This window comes from Hippopotamus amphibius, chromosome 7 (assembly GCF_030028045.1).
Source record: "Hippopotamus amphibius kiboko isolate mHipAmp2 chromosome 7, mHipAmp2.hap2, whole genome shotgun sequence".
Taxonomy (NCBI): Eukaryota; Metazoa; Chordata; class Mammalia; order Artiodactyla; family Hippopotamidae; genus Hippopotamus; species Hippopotamus amphibius.
Genome location: NC_080192.1, coordinates 127,170,407 through 127,188,104, shown reverse-complemented (window position 1 = coordinate 127,188,104; position 17,698 = coordinate 127,170,407). Strand labels below are relative to the sequence as shown.

At 36.9% G+C, this 17,698-nt stretch overlaps 1 protein-coding gene across 3 annotated transcripts in view; it reads left to right on the top strand.

Moving 5' to 3' along the window:
- BABAM2 (BRISC and BRCA1 A complex member 2) overlaps positions 1-17,698 on the top strand; it is a 407,317-nt gene that overhangs the window by 64,846 nt on the left and 324,773 nt on the right. For all 3 annotated transcript variants that reach the window (XM_057743697.1, XM_057743696.1, XM_057743695.1), the window contains one exon: positions 16,553-16,647. In XM_057743697.1, coding sequence (XP_057599680.1) covers positions 16,553-16,647 — 95 coding nt within the window. The remainder of the gene's footprint in view (positions 1-16,552; positions 16,648-17,698) is intronic.

Here is a 17,698-nt window from a genome sequence, read left to right as displayed (position 1 = left end):
ATGAGTCTTCCCTCAACTTTTTTCCCGGATTATTTTGAAGTAAACCCAAAGTGTCATATCGCATCATCTATAAATGTTTCAGTATGTGTTGCTAGGAGATAATGACTCTTTTTTTAAAAACATAGCTTTAATATCATTGTAAAACTTAAAAAAGTTGATACTAATTCTAAAATCTTGCATTACCAGGTAGTATTCAAATTTCCCTGCGTTGATATATACACACAGACATACAGACAGACACACACACAGAGTAAACAGAATGTATGTGTGTTTTACAGTTTGTTTGGATACTGAGAGTGTATACATTGCAATAGGCTGATGTGTTATTTACAGTCATCTCATCCCTCATCCCTGCTTCTTTTTCTTGTTTTTCCTTTTCCTCTTCATGGTTTTTTCCTCTCCTGTTTTCTTTCCTCCTCTTCCTCCTTCTTCAGTTTTTATCCTCTCTTCTTTTCTTTCTCATTTTCAATTTATTTGTGAAGAAACTAGGGCGTTTGTGGTATAGGGTTTCCCCCCTCTGAATTTCAGTGATTTCAGTCATGTCGTTTAACATGTTCTTTGCTCCTGTATATCCTGTATGAATCGGTTTTCAACATGAGTTAGTATCCTTTGCGTCTTTGATAACATGATTTTCTTTTTAGTGTATCATTATTAACTTATGGTTAATTGATTATTGATGAGTTTCAGCCCATTACACTCATTATTGGTGTTGATGCTTGAAGTGACCCATCTTCGGCCAGTGAGAGCCTCTTGGTGATATTCCTGAGTCTTGTCGATATGACCCCCAAACCTTTGATAGCTTTCTTGCTTTCTGGAATGACCAGATGTTCCAGGCTCATCTTGTACTTTTTCCACCCTGGGCCTGAGGCCAGCTTTTCACTCTTCCTTTCCCTCCAGGGAACAACGGGGCGGGGGGAGAAGCAATTTCTTGTAAGCTTTGCAAAGTTGTGCGTCTGTCTTTAGTGAGTTGCTGGGCCAGGTTCTCTCAGGTCTCAAGCTACGCTTTGGTTTGATTAAGTTGGTAGATCATGCAGCTTTAATAGCTTGAACTGTTCTCCCCTCTTTGAAATAACTTGGTTCGTTTGTTCAGTCTTTTATTCCTTTCTTTGCCTTTTGGGTACAGGCATGCTGTGTTCCTTTTCTACTTGTGGAATAGAAGTGGAAGGACCAAGGCCCTATCTCATGACACTGAACTTTAGTGGCTCAGACCGAGTGCTGACTACAACTGTCAGAGGTGTGATTTTGGAAACCCTCACCCAGTCATGGTTTGATATTAAACATTTAGTTTCTCCAGGAGGAATGTACATTTCTTCTCTGAATAGCCAAATTTTCTGCCTTAAGTTTGGATACTTAGAACAGCAGAGTCTGAGACAGGGATTTGGGTACATATAGTTTATTTGGAAAGTGATCCCTGGAAACACAGTGAGGGGGTGGGGAAGAGAGATAAGGGAAGGAGAAAAGCCAAAAAAAAAGGTGTATAAATGAGTGGGTAATTGCTGTGGGCAAATGGGGTTAAAGCCTACCTCCAGCCTCCCAACTGTGTAGAACTCCTCCATATTGTCCCAAGGAAGGGCAAAGAAGTTGTTTATGTGTCCATTCTCATCCTTTGGACTTAGTGTCATTCACTTTCAGACACTGTAGCCTGTTTGTTTGGGTTTTTTGTTTGTTTGTTTTTGGTCAAGCTCTCTTTTAGACCAGCGAATGCCCTTAGGCAGACAGGTGAAATTACTTGAGCTGGGTGGCCACTGGTTTATAGTATGTGTGTGGGGTAGCAGTGTGAGGAGGGGAGGTAGAGGAATGGGAGTGGGGTTTGGGGTGGGGAGGTTGTTTTGCTCCCAGAGACCATTTGGCCATATCTGAAGATACTTTTGGTTGTCACAACTGAGGAAGGAGGAGAGTTTTACTGGCTGGCATCTAGTGGGTAGAGGCAGGGATATTGCTAAACATCCTACTCATAGGGTGGATAGTAGTTTAGAGGCCATACCTAAATTAATAAATTAACATCAGTTTCTCTCTATTTCATGACAGTCATCATTACTGATTTGTTTAAAAATTGTATTTGATTCCTAACTACTTCTAAAAACTATTAAAAATCATAGAAAGGTTGAGAAAGCTTACTTTCTTTTTATGGTGTCAGATACATTGTAGTCATTAAAAAAGAACTGGTGATAAATTGTATTAATGAAACATTTTGTGAATATGCATTAGAAAATTATTAAGACTAAAATTGTCTGCAGCAGAATATTTATTACTCAATAAAGCGATGCTAATTCACAGCATTTGACTTAAGATATTGTTATTTTATGTGCTGAAATAAGAATACAAAAATTCAAGGTTAAAGGTTCATTTAAAACATATTATGGCATCTGAAGATGGGACATTATACCCCTTTCCTAATTAGCCTAAGTTTCTGAGAATCAGCAATATAGCAAATGCCCTTTGATATACCTAAGAATTATGTAGCTTAATTTCCTGAAAACTGTGTCTTATTATAAACCACTGAAATAACTGACATGTTTTATCTGGAGAAGACTAAAAGAAGAGGTTATTTGCAGGATAGGACTTAGAATAATGCTTAGGGTAGGACTTCCATGAATAGGTAAAAGTGATTTTTTTTCTGTATAAGAAAGTACTTTATCCATCAACTAATTTTCTGCCCAGCAACACGATGTGCTGCCTATGAAGAGTGAGCACACTTTAGAAGTCCAATGCGCTATCCATTGTGCAACGGAGCCTGAAGAGTGAGCATGCTTTAGTTGGAAGTGATCATGGAAGGTTGGGTGACCTCTCCTTACTTTCCCTTCATTTCCTTTGTTCTCTTCTTTGCTTTCATTTGTTCCTCTACCTCTGTGCTGCCCAGCATGGTCACTGCTGGCCACATGTGGCTATGGAGTATTCGAAATATGGATAATCTTGACTGGAGATGTGCTGTAAATGTGACATCAGATTCTGAAATCTTAGCACTAGACACAATATAGGACTTCCTTGGTAGTGCGGTGGTTAAGAATCCACCTGCCAATGCAGGGGACATGGGTTTGATCCCTGGTCTGGGAAGATCCCACATACCGCGGAGCAGCTAAGCCTGTGCACCACAACTACTGAGCCTGCACTCTAGAGCCCATGAGACATAACTGTTGAGCCTGCGTGCTGCAACTACTGAAGCCTGTGTGCCTAGAGCCCGTGCTTTGCAGCAAGAGAAGCCACCGCACTGAGAAGCCCATGCACCGCAACGAAGAGTAGCTCCTGCTTGCTGCAACAAGAGAAAGCCTGCGTGCAGCAACGAAGACCCAATGCAACCAAACAAAAAACAAAAGACAAAAAACTTTTAAAAAAAGGTTAATATAGAGTATCTCACTAGTTACCTTTATATTGATTACATGTTGAAATGGTACTATTTTGTATCTATTGACTAATAAATATATTAAGATTAATTTTACTTAATTATTTTATTTATGGTTATTTTTCAAATATTTATTTATTAAGATTAATTATCAGTTCCAGATAAGAAGGCGTAAATATTCTCCACTCTCTTTCTCTCAGTGGTTACAATTAAAAACAATTATAGCACCTAAAGAATATAAATAGCAACTACCTGAGGACTCAGAAAAAAAATAAGAGCAGATATATTAAGAAGAGAGATCAAAACTCGAAGAATGGCCCATATAGAGGTTAGAGGTTAGTTTCCTGGTTTTTTCCTTTCCTGTCTCCTGGTTTAGACCCTAGAGTACCCTGGATCCTGGAACTATGAAGTGGGCATGGACAGAAGAAGCTCCAAGGAGAACCCTTTCTCTTGGGTCAGAAGATCAAAATGTGGGGGCGGGTGTATGTGCTTTAGAGTGGAGCTTTTTAAACTCTCCTGGCCCTAACTCAGGTAAGCTCCAGTGAGGAAATTGGACTCCTGCAGCAGCCTCTCTAACCCTTTTCTTTTCCTGCTTCACCTTTAGGTTGACACAGTCATGGAAAGTACACAAGAATGTGGGGAGGCTAAAACTCCCGCTTTCTAGACAGAACACCAGGAAAAGGCACCCCTGGGAGTCGAAGAATATAGAGGGAAATCATGGAGAGGAGGGAGCTGGAGAAAAGCATCCTTTAGTTTGTGTATGGAATCTTAGGCTTATCCTTGAGGTGCATGTATGGAATTGGACAGAATCAATATAGCAAAGGCTTTGAGAATTGAACGGTAGTATAGCCTCTTGCCCAGGTCCCCGACTAGTCTCTGGGTAACATACACTTGGCGAAAACCAGGATAACGTTAAAAGGCTTTGAAAACTCTACCGACATTTGAACCAAGTCCACACTACATAGTTTAGGACTTTCAGTCTGAACCTAACTTTATATCAACTCATTTGACAACTTAAATGAAATGAACAAATTCCTTGAAAGACATAAATTATTGAAAGTCTCTAGAGAATAAATAGATAATCTGAATAATCTTATATCTGTTAAAACAATTGAATTCATTGTTTAAAAGAAGCAATCTTTCAGAAATAAAACTCCAGGTCCAGATTGTCTCAGGCGAATTCTACTAAACATTTAAGGAAGAAATAGCACCAGTTATACACGGTCTCTTCCAGAAATTGAAGTGGACACAAAATTTACCAGCTCATTTTATAAGGCCACATTCTCCTGATATCAAAACCAGTTAAAGAAAGCACAAGGAAAACAAAACAAAACAAAGTTTAGGCCAGTATCCATCATTTGAAGGGAGAAGCAACGCTTCAAAAAATATCAGCGGATTGAGTCTAGTGGAAAAACAAGATATATCACGACCAGGTGGGCTTTATCCTAGGAATAAATAATGCATTCAACATTTGAAAATCAATCAATGTTATTCTCATTATTTATAGACTAATACAGGATAAACTATATAATCATATCAATAGATGCAGAAAAAAACATTGAACCAAATTCAAAACCTGTTCATGATAAAAGGAATAGAAGGAATAGAAGGGAATTTCCTCAACCTGAACCTGATAAAAGACATCTACACAAAACCTACAGCTAACATCATACATAGTTAAAGACTAAATGCTTTCCTCCTAAGATTGAGAACAAGCAAAGGATGTTCACTTTCACACCTCCTGTATAACTTTATACTGGAAGTTGTAGACAGAGTAGTAAGGCAAGAAAAAGAAATAAAAGGCATGCAGGTTGGAAAGGAAGAGATAAAGTGAAAAGATAAGACACAGTGGGAGAAAATATTTGTAAATCACATATGTAACAGGACAGATTTCAAGAACAATTAAGGGGTCTCAAAAGACAATAATAACAAAACAAACTGAATACAAAGCAATGGGCAGTAGATTTGAACAGACACTCTACCAAAGAAGATATATAGATAGCAAATAAGCATGTAAAAAATACTCCTTAGTCATTAGGGAAATGTAAATTAAAACCGTAATGAGATGTCATGACATACTTGTTACAAGGACTGAAAACAACAAGGGCAATGAGAGCAACAAACTGACCACATCAGTTTGGTGAGAATGTGTATCCAGTTGGAACTCTTATGCATTGTTTGTGTAACTATTAAATGAAACAGCCATTCTGGAAAAGAGTTTGGCAATTTGTTTTAAGGTTACAAATACACTTTTTCGTATGGCGTAACGATTCCACTCCTAAGTATTTACTAGAAATGATAATAATTTCTCTAGAGATAGAAATTTTGTATTCACACAAAAACCTGTACATGGATGTTTGTAGCAGCATATAAGACTGGAAGTAACCCAGATGTCCTTCATTGGGTAAATGGATAAACATACTGTGGTACATCCATACAATGAAACACTAGTTGGCCAAGGAAAGGAAAAGACTAGTCGTATGTGCATTTAAATGTATGAGTACATTTGGCTGGATCTTAAATATCTTACTATGTAATTCCAAATATGGCATTCTGGAAAATGTGAAACTGAAGGGACAGAGAACAGATCAGAGGGATAAGGGATGGTGGGAAGATTTAACTATGAAGGCATAGCATGAGGAAATATTGGAGGGTGATAGAATTGTTCTGTATCCTAATTAGTGTGTTTCTTTTCTCTTTTTTTTTTTTAACCATTGAAAATAAGTGTGGATTCTCTTTTATTTAGACGATGTTGTCTTTTTTTTTTTTGATCTTTATTGGAGTATAATAGCTTTACACTGTTGTGCCAGTTTCCGCTTTACAACAAAGCGAATCAGCTGTATTTATACATATATCCCCATATCCCCTCCCTCTTGAAACTCCCTCCCGAGCATCCCTCCCCCCCTCCCTATCCCACCTATCTAGGTCATCAGCAATCATCAAGTTGATCTCCCTGTGTTAGGCAGTTGTTTCCTACTAGCTATCTATTTTACATTTGCTAGTATATAAATGTCAATACTACTTTTTCACTTTGTTCCAGCTTCTCCTTCCGCACCTCCCCATGTTCTCAAGTCTGTTCTCTACCTCTGCATTTTTATTCTTCCTCTGCTACTGAGTTCATCAATACCATTTTTTTAGATTCTGTATATATGTTAGCATACAGTATTTGTTCTTCTCTTTCTGACTTACTTCACTCTGTATGACAGACTCTAGGTCCATCTGCCTCACTACAGATAACTCAATTTCATTCCTTTTTATTGCCAAGTAATATTCCATTGTATATATGTGCCACATCTTCTTTATCCATTCATCTGTTGATGGGCATTTAGGTTGCTTCCATGTCCTGCCTATTGTAAATAATGCTGCAGTGAACATTGTGGTACATGTATCTTTTTGAATTGTGGTTTTTCTCCAGGTATATGCCCAGTAGTGGGATTGCTGGGTCATATGGTAGTTCTATTTTTAGTTTTTTAAGGAACCTCCAAACTGTTTTCCATAGTGGCTATACCAACTTACGTTCCCACCAACAGTGCAGGAGAGTTCCCTTTTTCCACAGCCACTCCAGCATTTATTGTTCCTAGATTTTTTGATGATGGCCAATCTGACTGGTGTGAGGTGATAACCTCATTGTAGTTTTGATTTGCATTTCTCTAACGATTAGTGACGTTGAGCATCTTTTCATGTGTTTGTTGGCCATCTGTATGTCTTCTTTGGAGAAATGTCTGTTTAGGTCTTCTACCCATTTTTGGATTGGATTGTTTGTTTTTCTGATATTGAGCTGCATGAGCTGCTTATATATCTAATTAGTGTGTATACAAATCTCTGCATGTGAATCTACATGTATGATGAAACTTATTTAATTGTACACAAAAAGGTAAATTTTACTGTATATAATAAAATTTTAAAAAATAGTTAAAAATTTGATTTCATCCTTTCTTTTTACTCTTTTCATGTGGCTACTAATAACTTTAAAACTATGTATATCACTTGTGTTATATTTCTGTTGCATAGCACAGTTTACATACTGGAAATGCAAAGAAGGAGTAGTTGTGGTCTCGGTCTAGAGACAGGTAATCTGGTAGAAGGAAGTCTTACAAGGAAAGGAGGGAAATTTAAATGATCTCGATTTAATCTGCCTCCACTTTCATCCTGTCCTCTACAGATATTTTTTTGAGGGCCTGTTTCATGCAAATTATAACAACTCAGATATAATTCTTTATAGTCTCTTTTTCTTAATATAGGAAAATAAATTTTACCTCTTAAGATAAGAAATGTGCTGTATGATGGACTCATTGGAGGTATCTCTGAATTTGTGGGGAAAACACAGTGTATCTTTGAGGCACTTGATAAGTTTCTTTATGATATCCTTGTGATGAATGTTCAGGTTCATAGTATTTTAGGGTAAATATTATTGCTTGAATGATTGCACCCAAGAGATACTGATAATTGAACTGTGGCTGCCAGAGAAGGAGTTTTCCAGAAGCATGGTTAGCCAGTCTGTGTATAATTTGAAACTGGGGGTGCCAGCCCCAAATTGGAGTAGAACCTAAGGATATGATGGGTTGTAAATAGAGAGGTAAATCTAAGATTGAAATGTAATAGGGGTAAATTTAAAATCCTGAAATGGCTTCCAAAATCCAGTTGTCCAAATTAAGAGTGAGGGATATATGGCTTAACATTAGTGCATATGTAAAATTTGGGGGCTTTTAGTTGATAGGAAGCGTAATATGAGCTCACATCGATATGGCTGCCGAAAAAGCTATTTCAGTTTGCAGTGGTATTTATCAATAGAAGTTTAGTATCTAAAATGAAGGCATGGATTTTTTTTACTTGATTCTGAGAGCACATCTGGAATCTTGTGTTTGGTTCTGGGTATTACCCTCTAAGAATACTGTAGACAGACTGGTACACGTGCAGAGAAGAGAGAGGAGATGGTGATAAAGGAAATGGAGACCAAGTCATAAGAGGAATAGTGAAAGAAACTGGGATATTTAGCCTGGTCAAGAGGTGACTCATGGTGGGGTTGAAAGAGAGGTCACAAGAACTGTCTGCAGATAATTGAAGGGCTGTGATATTAAAGTGAAACTACACTTGTTCCATAAATTCCTAAGAACCAGTAGATGAAATTTTCAGAGAAAGAGCGATGAAATTTTCGAAGAAAGATAGATTAAATTTCAGTGTAAGGAAACATTCTCAAGAGTTAGAACTAACTCTTGGAAATAAGTTACCTCTCCAAAATCTTTTGTAAAAGTGTTGCTTAAACCTGCCTTTCCCTTGAAAATCTCCTTCAGCCTGGCATTTCCATAAGACACTCATCTGCCCCTTCCTGCCCATAGTTGGGAGTTTCAGTAAATAATCATCGAATGTAGCCACTGATAGGAATAATTCTTCTGTCATTGGCAGAATACCAGTTATTCACCATTCGAATTGTTTCTTTGAAACTGTGTTTTCCTGGCAGTTATTTAAGCTTTAAGATAGACAGAATAGCACGATACTGTTCATTGGTAAGAATGAGGAAAGGAGCTTGTGGACAAGCTGTGTTCCTTTTTTAACTGGGGAGCAGGACATGTGGTCCACTCTGCAGCTCTGGTGTTTGGACCTTCCTGAGATGGTGCTGACATGTTCTAAAGAGTGTCAGCTGCCAAGGCACAAACATGAAAATAAAAACTTTCTTGCACCAATTGTGATTTCTGTGAAGAACTGTAGATGTGTATTTTCAAAGAGAAAGTTTTCTGCGCCATTGATCCTACAGTAGTAGTCTGTCAATTTTCAGGGAGTCATGAAAAAGAAGACTTGAAACTGCCATTTTGTTGTTGGGTGTTTGTTATACTTCTAGCCATTCTGGGTGTTTTGTTTCTTTACTTTCTTTTTAGCCTCACCTTATATCACCTCTGATCCTATTTTTATTTCTTTGTTCTCTTGCCTGCTCTTCCTTTTAATGAAAAGTTGGAGTAAGCAGTAGCCAAGTGATCTGTACTCTGTGTTCATATCATCTTCTCCAGGGTGAAATAAAGGAAATGCGATGTTATTGCGCTTCTCCATGATTTGTGTTGGTCCTTTCTCCACCGTTTCTGCCTCGAGGTCAGGGACTATGTTTTCGACTTCCTATATAACTCCCCAGGTGTCCAATATGTGCATCTGTGCATGGTGGGTTTTTAATAAATGTTCTTGACTGATTTACTGACTGTGCTCCCAGCAAGAAAACAATGCCACATTTTATTCCAAAGAGGCTATAGAATATTAAGGTGAAGTGTTTTAGGAGTTCTTTGAGGCTGAAGGTAAGAGTTTGAGGAATTCTGAAATGTAAGAGTATGAGATTCTAAAGGATATTTAAATTTGTCTCTTTGTTTTGAAAATTACTTGTGTAATATTTTTACTATGTGTAATATGGTTATCTCTCTCTTTCTTTCTCTCCAAGAGGATTCTTTCAGTTGCTGGTGTAATAATTGGTATATGTTGTTTCCTTTAAAAAATTTATTGTACGTTTAAATAATTTTGGCAGCTTTAAAAATTTTTTTAAATCAATTAAAATTAAAAAAAAATTAACACTCCCCAGTACTCTCCTTTAAAAGGGCCCACTTAGGGAACTTCCTGAAAAATAAAGATTTTTGTAAGTGTTCATCTTATATATCTTTTTTTTTTTAAGTTTTGATACTTTATTTTATTTACTTATTTATTTTTTGGCTGCATTGGGTCTTCGTTGCCACACATGGGCTTTTTCTACTTGCAGACAGCAAAGGCTACTCTTCATTGCTGTGCGCAGGCTTCACACTACAGTGGCTTCTCTTGTTGCGGAGCACAGGCTCTAGGCACACGGGCTTCAGTAGTTGAGGCACATGGACTCAGTAGGTGTGGCTCGAGGGCTCCAGAGCACAAGCTTAGTAGTTGTGGTGCACAGGCTTAGTTGCTCCATGGCATGTGGGATCTTCCCGGACCAGGGCTCGAACCCCTGTCCCCTGCATTGGCAGGAGGATTCTTAACCAGTGTGCCACCAGGGAAGTCCCTGTAAGTGTTCATCTTATAAAAACATTCTTTGCCTTTAAAAAGGACTCATTACAGAGTTTCTTTAAATGGAGAACTCTCTGATTGCATTTTCAAGATGATTTTATTTATAAAAAATAATTTACTCATAACCATTGAGTAAACACTTTCTAATTTATATGTATTTAAGTTTGGATTACAGTGGGATGAATTTTTGTATCAGATTAAAAAAACAATGGCTTTATTGAGATATAATTCACATACCATGCAGTTCACCCTTTGAAGTATATACAATTCAGTGATTTTTAATACATTCATGAAGTTATGCAACCATCAACACGAATTCCAGAACATTTTCATCTCCACAAAAAGAAACTTTATACTCGTTAGCAGTAACTCCCCATTCCACCCTTTCCAGGCGCCTGGCAGCCATTAATCTACTTTCTGTCTCCACGGATTTACATATTCTGGACATTTCATAGAAGCGGAATTATACAATAATCATACAATATATGGCCTTTTGTGTCCGCCTGTTTTCACTCAGCATAAAGTTTTCAAGGTTTACCTACATTGTAGTATGTATCAGTGCTTATTCCTTTTTTTCATAGTTGGATAATATTCTATTATGTGTATATACCACATTTTATTTATCCATTTATCAGTTAATGAACATTGGGTTGTTTCTACTTTTTGGCTATTGTGAATAATGCTGCTACAAACATTCATGTGCAAGTTTTTGTGTGGACGTGTTTTCATTTTTCTTGGGTATGTACCTAGGAGTATATACCTTGGTGGCGCATGACATAACAGTATGTTTGTCATGACATAACTCTGTTTAGCATTTTGAGGAATTGCCAAACTATTTTCCAAAGTGGTGGCACCATTTTATATCTCACCAGTAGTATATAAGGGTTCCGATTTCTCCACAGCCTCACCAACACTTGTCATTATTTGTCATTTTGATTGTAGCCATCATAGTGGGTCTGAAGTGGTATCTCGTTGTGGTTTTGATTTTCGTTTCCTTAGTGACTAATAATGTTGAGCATCTTTTCATATGCTTTTCGACCATTTTTGTACCTTCTTTGGAGAAATGTCTATTCAAACCCTTTACTCATTTTTAAATTGGGTTATTTGCCTTTTTATTATTGAAGTAGAAGAGTTCTTTATATTCTGGGTACAAGTCCTTTATCAGATGTGTGATTTGCCAACTTCTATATTTTCTCCCATTCTGTGGGTTGTCTTTTCACTTTCTAGATATTGTCCTTTGAAGGAAAAAAGTTTTAAATTTTTATGAAGTCCAGTTTACCTACTTTTGTTGCTTGTGCTTTTGGTTTATGATTTAAGAAAACATTGCCTAGTTAAGAAGACTTAACTCTTATGTTTTCTTTGAAGATTTTTATAGTTTTTGCTCTCACGCTTAGGTCTTTAATCCATTTGAGTTAATTTTTGTGTATAGTATGAGTTGAGACTCAAATTCATTCTTTTGCATGTGGCTATCCAATTGTCCCAGCACCATTTGTTGAAAAGACTCTGTCTTGGTCTGTTCAGGCTGCTTACCATATATTGGGTGACTTAAACAACGAATGTTTATTTTTCACAGTTCTGGAGGCTGGGAAGCCTGAGATGAAGGTGCTGGCAGAATCAGTGGTGAGGGTCTTCTTCCTGGTTCGTAGACAGTCTGTCTTTTCATTGTAACCTCACACGGCAGAAGGGGGAAGAGAGTTCTCTTGGGTCTTTTTTATAAGGGCGCTAATCCCATTCCTGAGGGCTCTCCCCTTATGACTTAATCACCCATGAAGGCCCACCTACAAATACCATCATACTGGGTATTAGGTTTCAACATATGGATTTGAAAGGGAGACTATAGCAGACTCTTTTATTTAAATTTTTAAAAAATTATGTAAAATATATAGAATGTAAACATTTCAGCAGTTAAGTACATTCACATTGTTGTGCAATCTCCATAACTCTTTTCGTCTTACAAAACTGAAACTTTATACCCATTAAACAGCTGCCCATTCTCCCCTTTCCCCAGCTCCTGCCAACCACCATTCTCCTTTCTGCCTCTGTGAATTTGCCTACTTTGGGTACCTCATGAGTGAGCTTGTACAGTATTTGGTTTTTTGATGACTGGCTTATTTCACTTACCATAACATCCTCAGTGTTCATCCATATTATACCATGTGTCAGAATGTCCTTTTTAAAAGCTGAGTAATATTCCATTGTATTTGTACACAGCATTTTGTTTATCCCTTCATCTGTTGATGGACACTTGGATTGTTTCCGTCAGTCTGTTGTGAATCATGCTGCTGTGAACTTGAGTGTAAAAATATTTGCTTGAGACACTAACAGTGATTTCAGTGATTTCACTTCTTTTGAGTAAATACTCATAGTGGAATTGCTGGATCATATGGTAATTCTATTTTTAAATATTTGAGGCCATATTCTTTTCCATAGCAGCTGCATCATTTTACATCCCCACCAATGGTGCATAGGGGTCCTAGTTTCGCCACAGCCTTGCCAACACTTGTTATATTCTCTCTCTTTCTCTCTCTCTTTTTTTTTTTTCTTTAGTAGTCATTCTTATGGGTGTCAAATGGTGAAAAACTCTTTTTGCCCCACTGAATTGTCTTGGCACCCTTGCCAAAAAACAGTTGACTATAAATATGAAAATTTATTTCCAGACTCTGAATCCTGTTCCATTGATCTGTATGTCTGTCCTTATGTCGTTACCACATTGTCTTGATTGCTGTGGCTTTGTAATAAGTTTTGAAATGGGGAAGTGTGAGTCTTCCACTTTGCTCTTTTTCAGGATTACTTTTTGGCCATGCTGGATCCCTTGCATTTCCATATGATTTTTAGAATTGGTTTGTCAATTCCTGAAAAAAGAAAAAAACAAAACAAAACCATAAAAGCCAGCAGGCTTGCATGAAATCTGTAGATTAATTTAGGTAGTATTGCCATCTTAACAATATTAAGTCTTCTGGCCATCTTAACAACATGAAATCTTCTGATCTATGAACATGAGATGTTCATCTCTCATATATGTAGGCCTTCTTCTAAGTCTTTCAACGTTTTGTAGTTTTCAGAGTATGAGTCTTAACACTTCTTTCGTTAAGTTTATTCCTAAGTATTTCATTCTTTTTGGTATTGTTGTAAATGGAGTTATATTCTTAACTTCACATTTGGATTGTTTGTTGGTAGTGTACAGAAAAACAATTGATTTTATACATCTATCATGTATCTTGCAACCTTGTGAAACTTGTTTATTACTTTTTATAGTGTGTGTGTGTGTGTGTGTGTGTGTGTGTGTATGAATTCCTTAGGGTTTTCTATATGCAAGATCATGCCATCTGTAGATAGAGATGTTTACTTTTTCTTTCCAATTTAGATGCCATTCATTTCTTTTTCTTGCCTAATTGCCCTGGCTAGAACCTCCAGTATGATGTTGAATAGAATTGGCAAGAGTAGATATGCTTGGATCAGATTTCTAATATTTAGTGATTTGGAAATATGTATTACTGACAAAGCTCCTTTGAGAACTTGAAAATCCAGCTTTGTTTCCTCCTGTAGTAACAAAAATAATAAAATTTCTTCTATTGGAATTTAGCATGCTATTTATTTTTTGAACATCAAGGCAGAGTAGATTCTAGCTTGGCTTTTTCCAAAACTTGAATGCCTCTGTTCTGTTAACTTATGGGTATAGTTGAGTAAGAATGAGTAATCAGGACATTCATATTGTCTTTGCCTCTTAGTCTTGGCTTGGGTTAATGCTTTATATGTAGTTAGCACATTTGAAGGAGGTTTGTAATTTGTAATAGATATAGTTAAAAATCAGAGATAATTACAGTGGTAGGGTGAAGGAGAGGTAGTGATTGTACTACTTTTGATAATTTAATTCCACACCCAACTTCTGAAGGCTGTATTTTCCTGTTCAGAGTTATTCCCTGTGGAAAGTGGTGGAAGTAACTCTCCTCTATTCTTTACTATAGATTTTGTCAGGACTTAGATATCCAATTCAGAGAATAGAATTTCTTTCATATGTTGAGCATTTCTTGAATATATTCTGTATGTATTGTACTCTGCCCTGTCTGAGACATGAAATAAATATAAGAGCATGTTATTCTCTGAATGCTTACAGGATATTTAGGAAGATCAAGTATATGTACTTACTTTGTACTGCTGTGTATTTGTGCTTCAGTGTATATGTTCTGTCCCCCTCACTAAATGTAAGTTCCTTGAGGATAACCATCTTTGTATTGACATGGTGTGTATCATAGTGCCTCACATGTACTGTGTGCTTATTATTTTTATAATTAATGGAACCATGAAACCAGTATAAGACTACAGTTAAATATTCACTGAATGGCATAACCAATCAGTATTGTTGAATTTCAGAAGTAACAACGATCAGTGTGTACTGAATTTAGTAGGGAACACTGCATGCAAGAGAAGATGATTAAGACGGCTTGTACAGGATGAATAAGAACTGAGCAAGGGGGAAGAGCATTTCAATTAGGTGTCATAGTTTGGAGGTCAGTGAGAGGCTCATGTTGATCGGAACAGAAAATTAGTATTGGCTTGTAGATAGATAGAAGGATGGATAAATAAGGAACATAGTGTTTTGGAGGCCTTAAATGCCAGTTTGAAAAGTTTTCTCTTTCTCCATTTGGCATTAGAGAACCATTGAAAATTTTGAGCTAGGACATTTTTGGGCAAAGCAGTACTTTAAGAAGATTTACCTTATAGTATGTTTTACGGGCTGGAGGTATTGGGAGACCATTTCAGAGGGTATGGTAATAATTCTTCTAGTCTGTTGAGTCTTTAAGAACACAGTTCTTTGTTTGATCTGTCATGTCCAGCATAGTGCCTAGGGGAGAGTTCAAATATTTGTTCTTTGGGTGCATAAATGTATGGACTAAATCATCTGGGCCTGGGTTGAGCTGTTAGCAGTAGGAAATATCCATATGAGAAACATTTTGGAGGAAAAATTGAGATGCCTTGTTTTCTAAGAGTATAAAGCGTGTGGGTGAAGTCAAAGATGACATTTAAGTTTCAGCATGGGTGATTAAGGAATCGCAGTGCCATCCCTAGAAACAGGGAAGTCATTCAGGGGAAGAGAAGAGTGAGAAAGGGGATAGCCATGAGCATGTTTTTAGACTTGCTGAATTTCAAGTTGAAATACATGGTACACAGGGATAGAAAGGCTCAAGTGAAAACTGAAGTCTGAATGTTTAAATTAGACGTCACTATGAAGATACTGTTGTTTGAACAGTAAAAATGATTGGACTGATATAACACTGTGTGTGCATGGGTACGGAGGCTGTGTGCACGTATACAAGTATACACACTCTTATATACTAGAAGCCAACGTGTGTGTTAAATTATGGATATACTAATCTACTTATTGGTGTTAAATTATGGATATACTAATCTGCTTGATAAGAACTGATTCTTGGGGTGAACAGAGGGGAAAAAAAAGGAAGCTAAAGAAGAAGAAAGGAGAGGAACAGAGAATAGAACTTACAGCACAAATTTGCTGCAGAGCTTTTGTAATTTGTCTTATGCTTCAGTATAATACTAGTAATAACGACAGTAGTACTCCTCTGTGACTTGTTGAGTGCTTACGATATGCCAGACACCTAGCTAGGCATGCTCTCTCTTTTTACCATCACAACAAATCTGTGATATCAGTACTATTATATCCCCTTTCTACTGATGAGGAAACTGAACACTAAAGGAGTTAAAACTTGCCCAAGATGACTTGAACTACTATATAATTAGGAGATCTTGTGGATATAAACCTGACTTTTTGGATTCCAAGCCAAGCGTTCCTTCCATTATACCAAAGGTTTGTATGTTTAATTTCTTCAAGGCAAGGACTTTATCTTTAGAGAATCGGTCCTTGATAAAGGCTTATTAATTAGCAGGCGGTGATTGGACAGTAATGTTTCCTGTTAAAATCTGCATGTACTTTGGATGTGGTTGCTTTTACCTTTCAACATGGGTATTTATATTTATAGTGTATTAGAAGGTAACACTCTTTGACTGCACTTTGTAGATGTTAATTTAAAAGAAGATATCTGTTCTTCTGTTTCTGAATGGAAGTGCTTTTCAGTATTATTGTTCAACTAATATAAACTTCTTTTAGAAGTTTTTCTGATGCAGTTCTCAGATGATTCATACATTTGCAAGGAAATAAGAAGGGCCTGACATTTTCTTTTATTTCAGGGGATATCATTTTCAACGCCCAATACCCAGAGCTGCCTCCGGACTTTATCTTTGGAGAAGATGCTGAGTTCCTGCCAGACCCCTCGGCTCTGCATGTGAGTACTGCAGGCAGGCCTGGATGATCTTTATTTGTTGAAAGGAAAATAAAGTTAGCTTTTGACAGTTCTTTAACAGATACATTTGCTGAACATATGGATTTTTTGCACCCCTTTTTTTTCTCTGTCCTACGACGTAAGTATAACTCATTCTGTGCCAAAATAGTTTAAATAAGAGATTTTTTTCCTTGCAGTTTTACTTTTAGACTCTTTTGAGTTAATGAAAGTCTCTAGCATGTTAGTTAAAATATGTTTACTTCAGCTGAAGGAGACATGTTGAAAACATTTTCTTTGTTTTAATATTTCAGGCCTGCAATCAGTTTTCTAATGTTTACTAACACTTCATCACAGGGCTTGTTAGGGGAGTGTTTCTTGGCTCTTCAAGAGGCCTTTTTTTGTATAGAAGTGAAAGTGGCAAATTTGACTTGTATCTGCATTATCTCAGTATTATTATCAGAAGGGTAAAGACCAGATTAAGTATGCTTAATTAAGCAAGACCAAAAACTTTGCAGTTGAAGTAAAATGTTTCTGGATTTAAAGCAGAGAGAGGGGTGGTAGAACTTGTCAGAGCACATGCAGTTTGTATAAAAAGTGTGTTTTTCATGGCTGGTGGAGAAAAACATGTGCCATTTTGTTTAAAAGATCTGACCAGATAAAATGTCCCTCTCTTTCTCAAGTTAGATTTTACTGTGATGCCTGTACCGTAAGAAGTTCTATTATTGTTCAGAAACCATGTTCTTAGTTTTGTGTTTTGGAAATTTTCTTTGTCTCATTGAAGTTTTGTAATTAAAAGTTTGAGGACTTGCTTTGAAATCTTGTGCCCCCTCCGTTTTTAAAAAGGGAAGTATTAAATAGGAAGTATTCACCCAAACCTAAAGAGTTATCTTAAAATTTGGAACACAGCCGTAAAAATACAGTTGGCAAGAGTAGGATGGGTTTGTTGCAAAATTTCTAATAATTACACATAAACTGTGAGTTTAGTTGATTTTTTAAAAAATTGTAGTTTAAGTATGATCCCTTTAGCTGCTTTGTGTTACAAATTCACCCCATA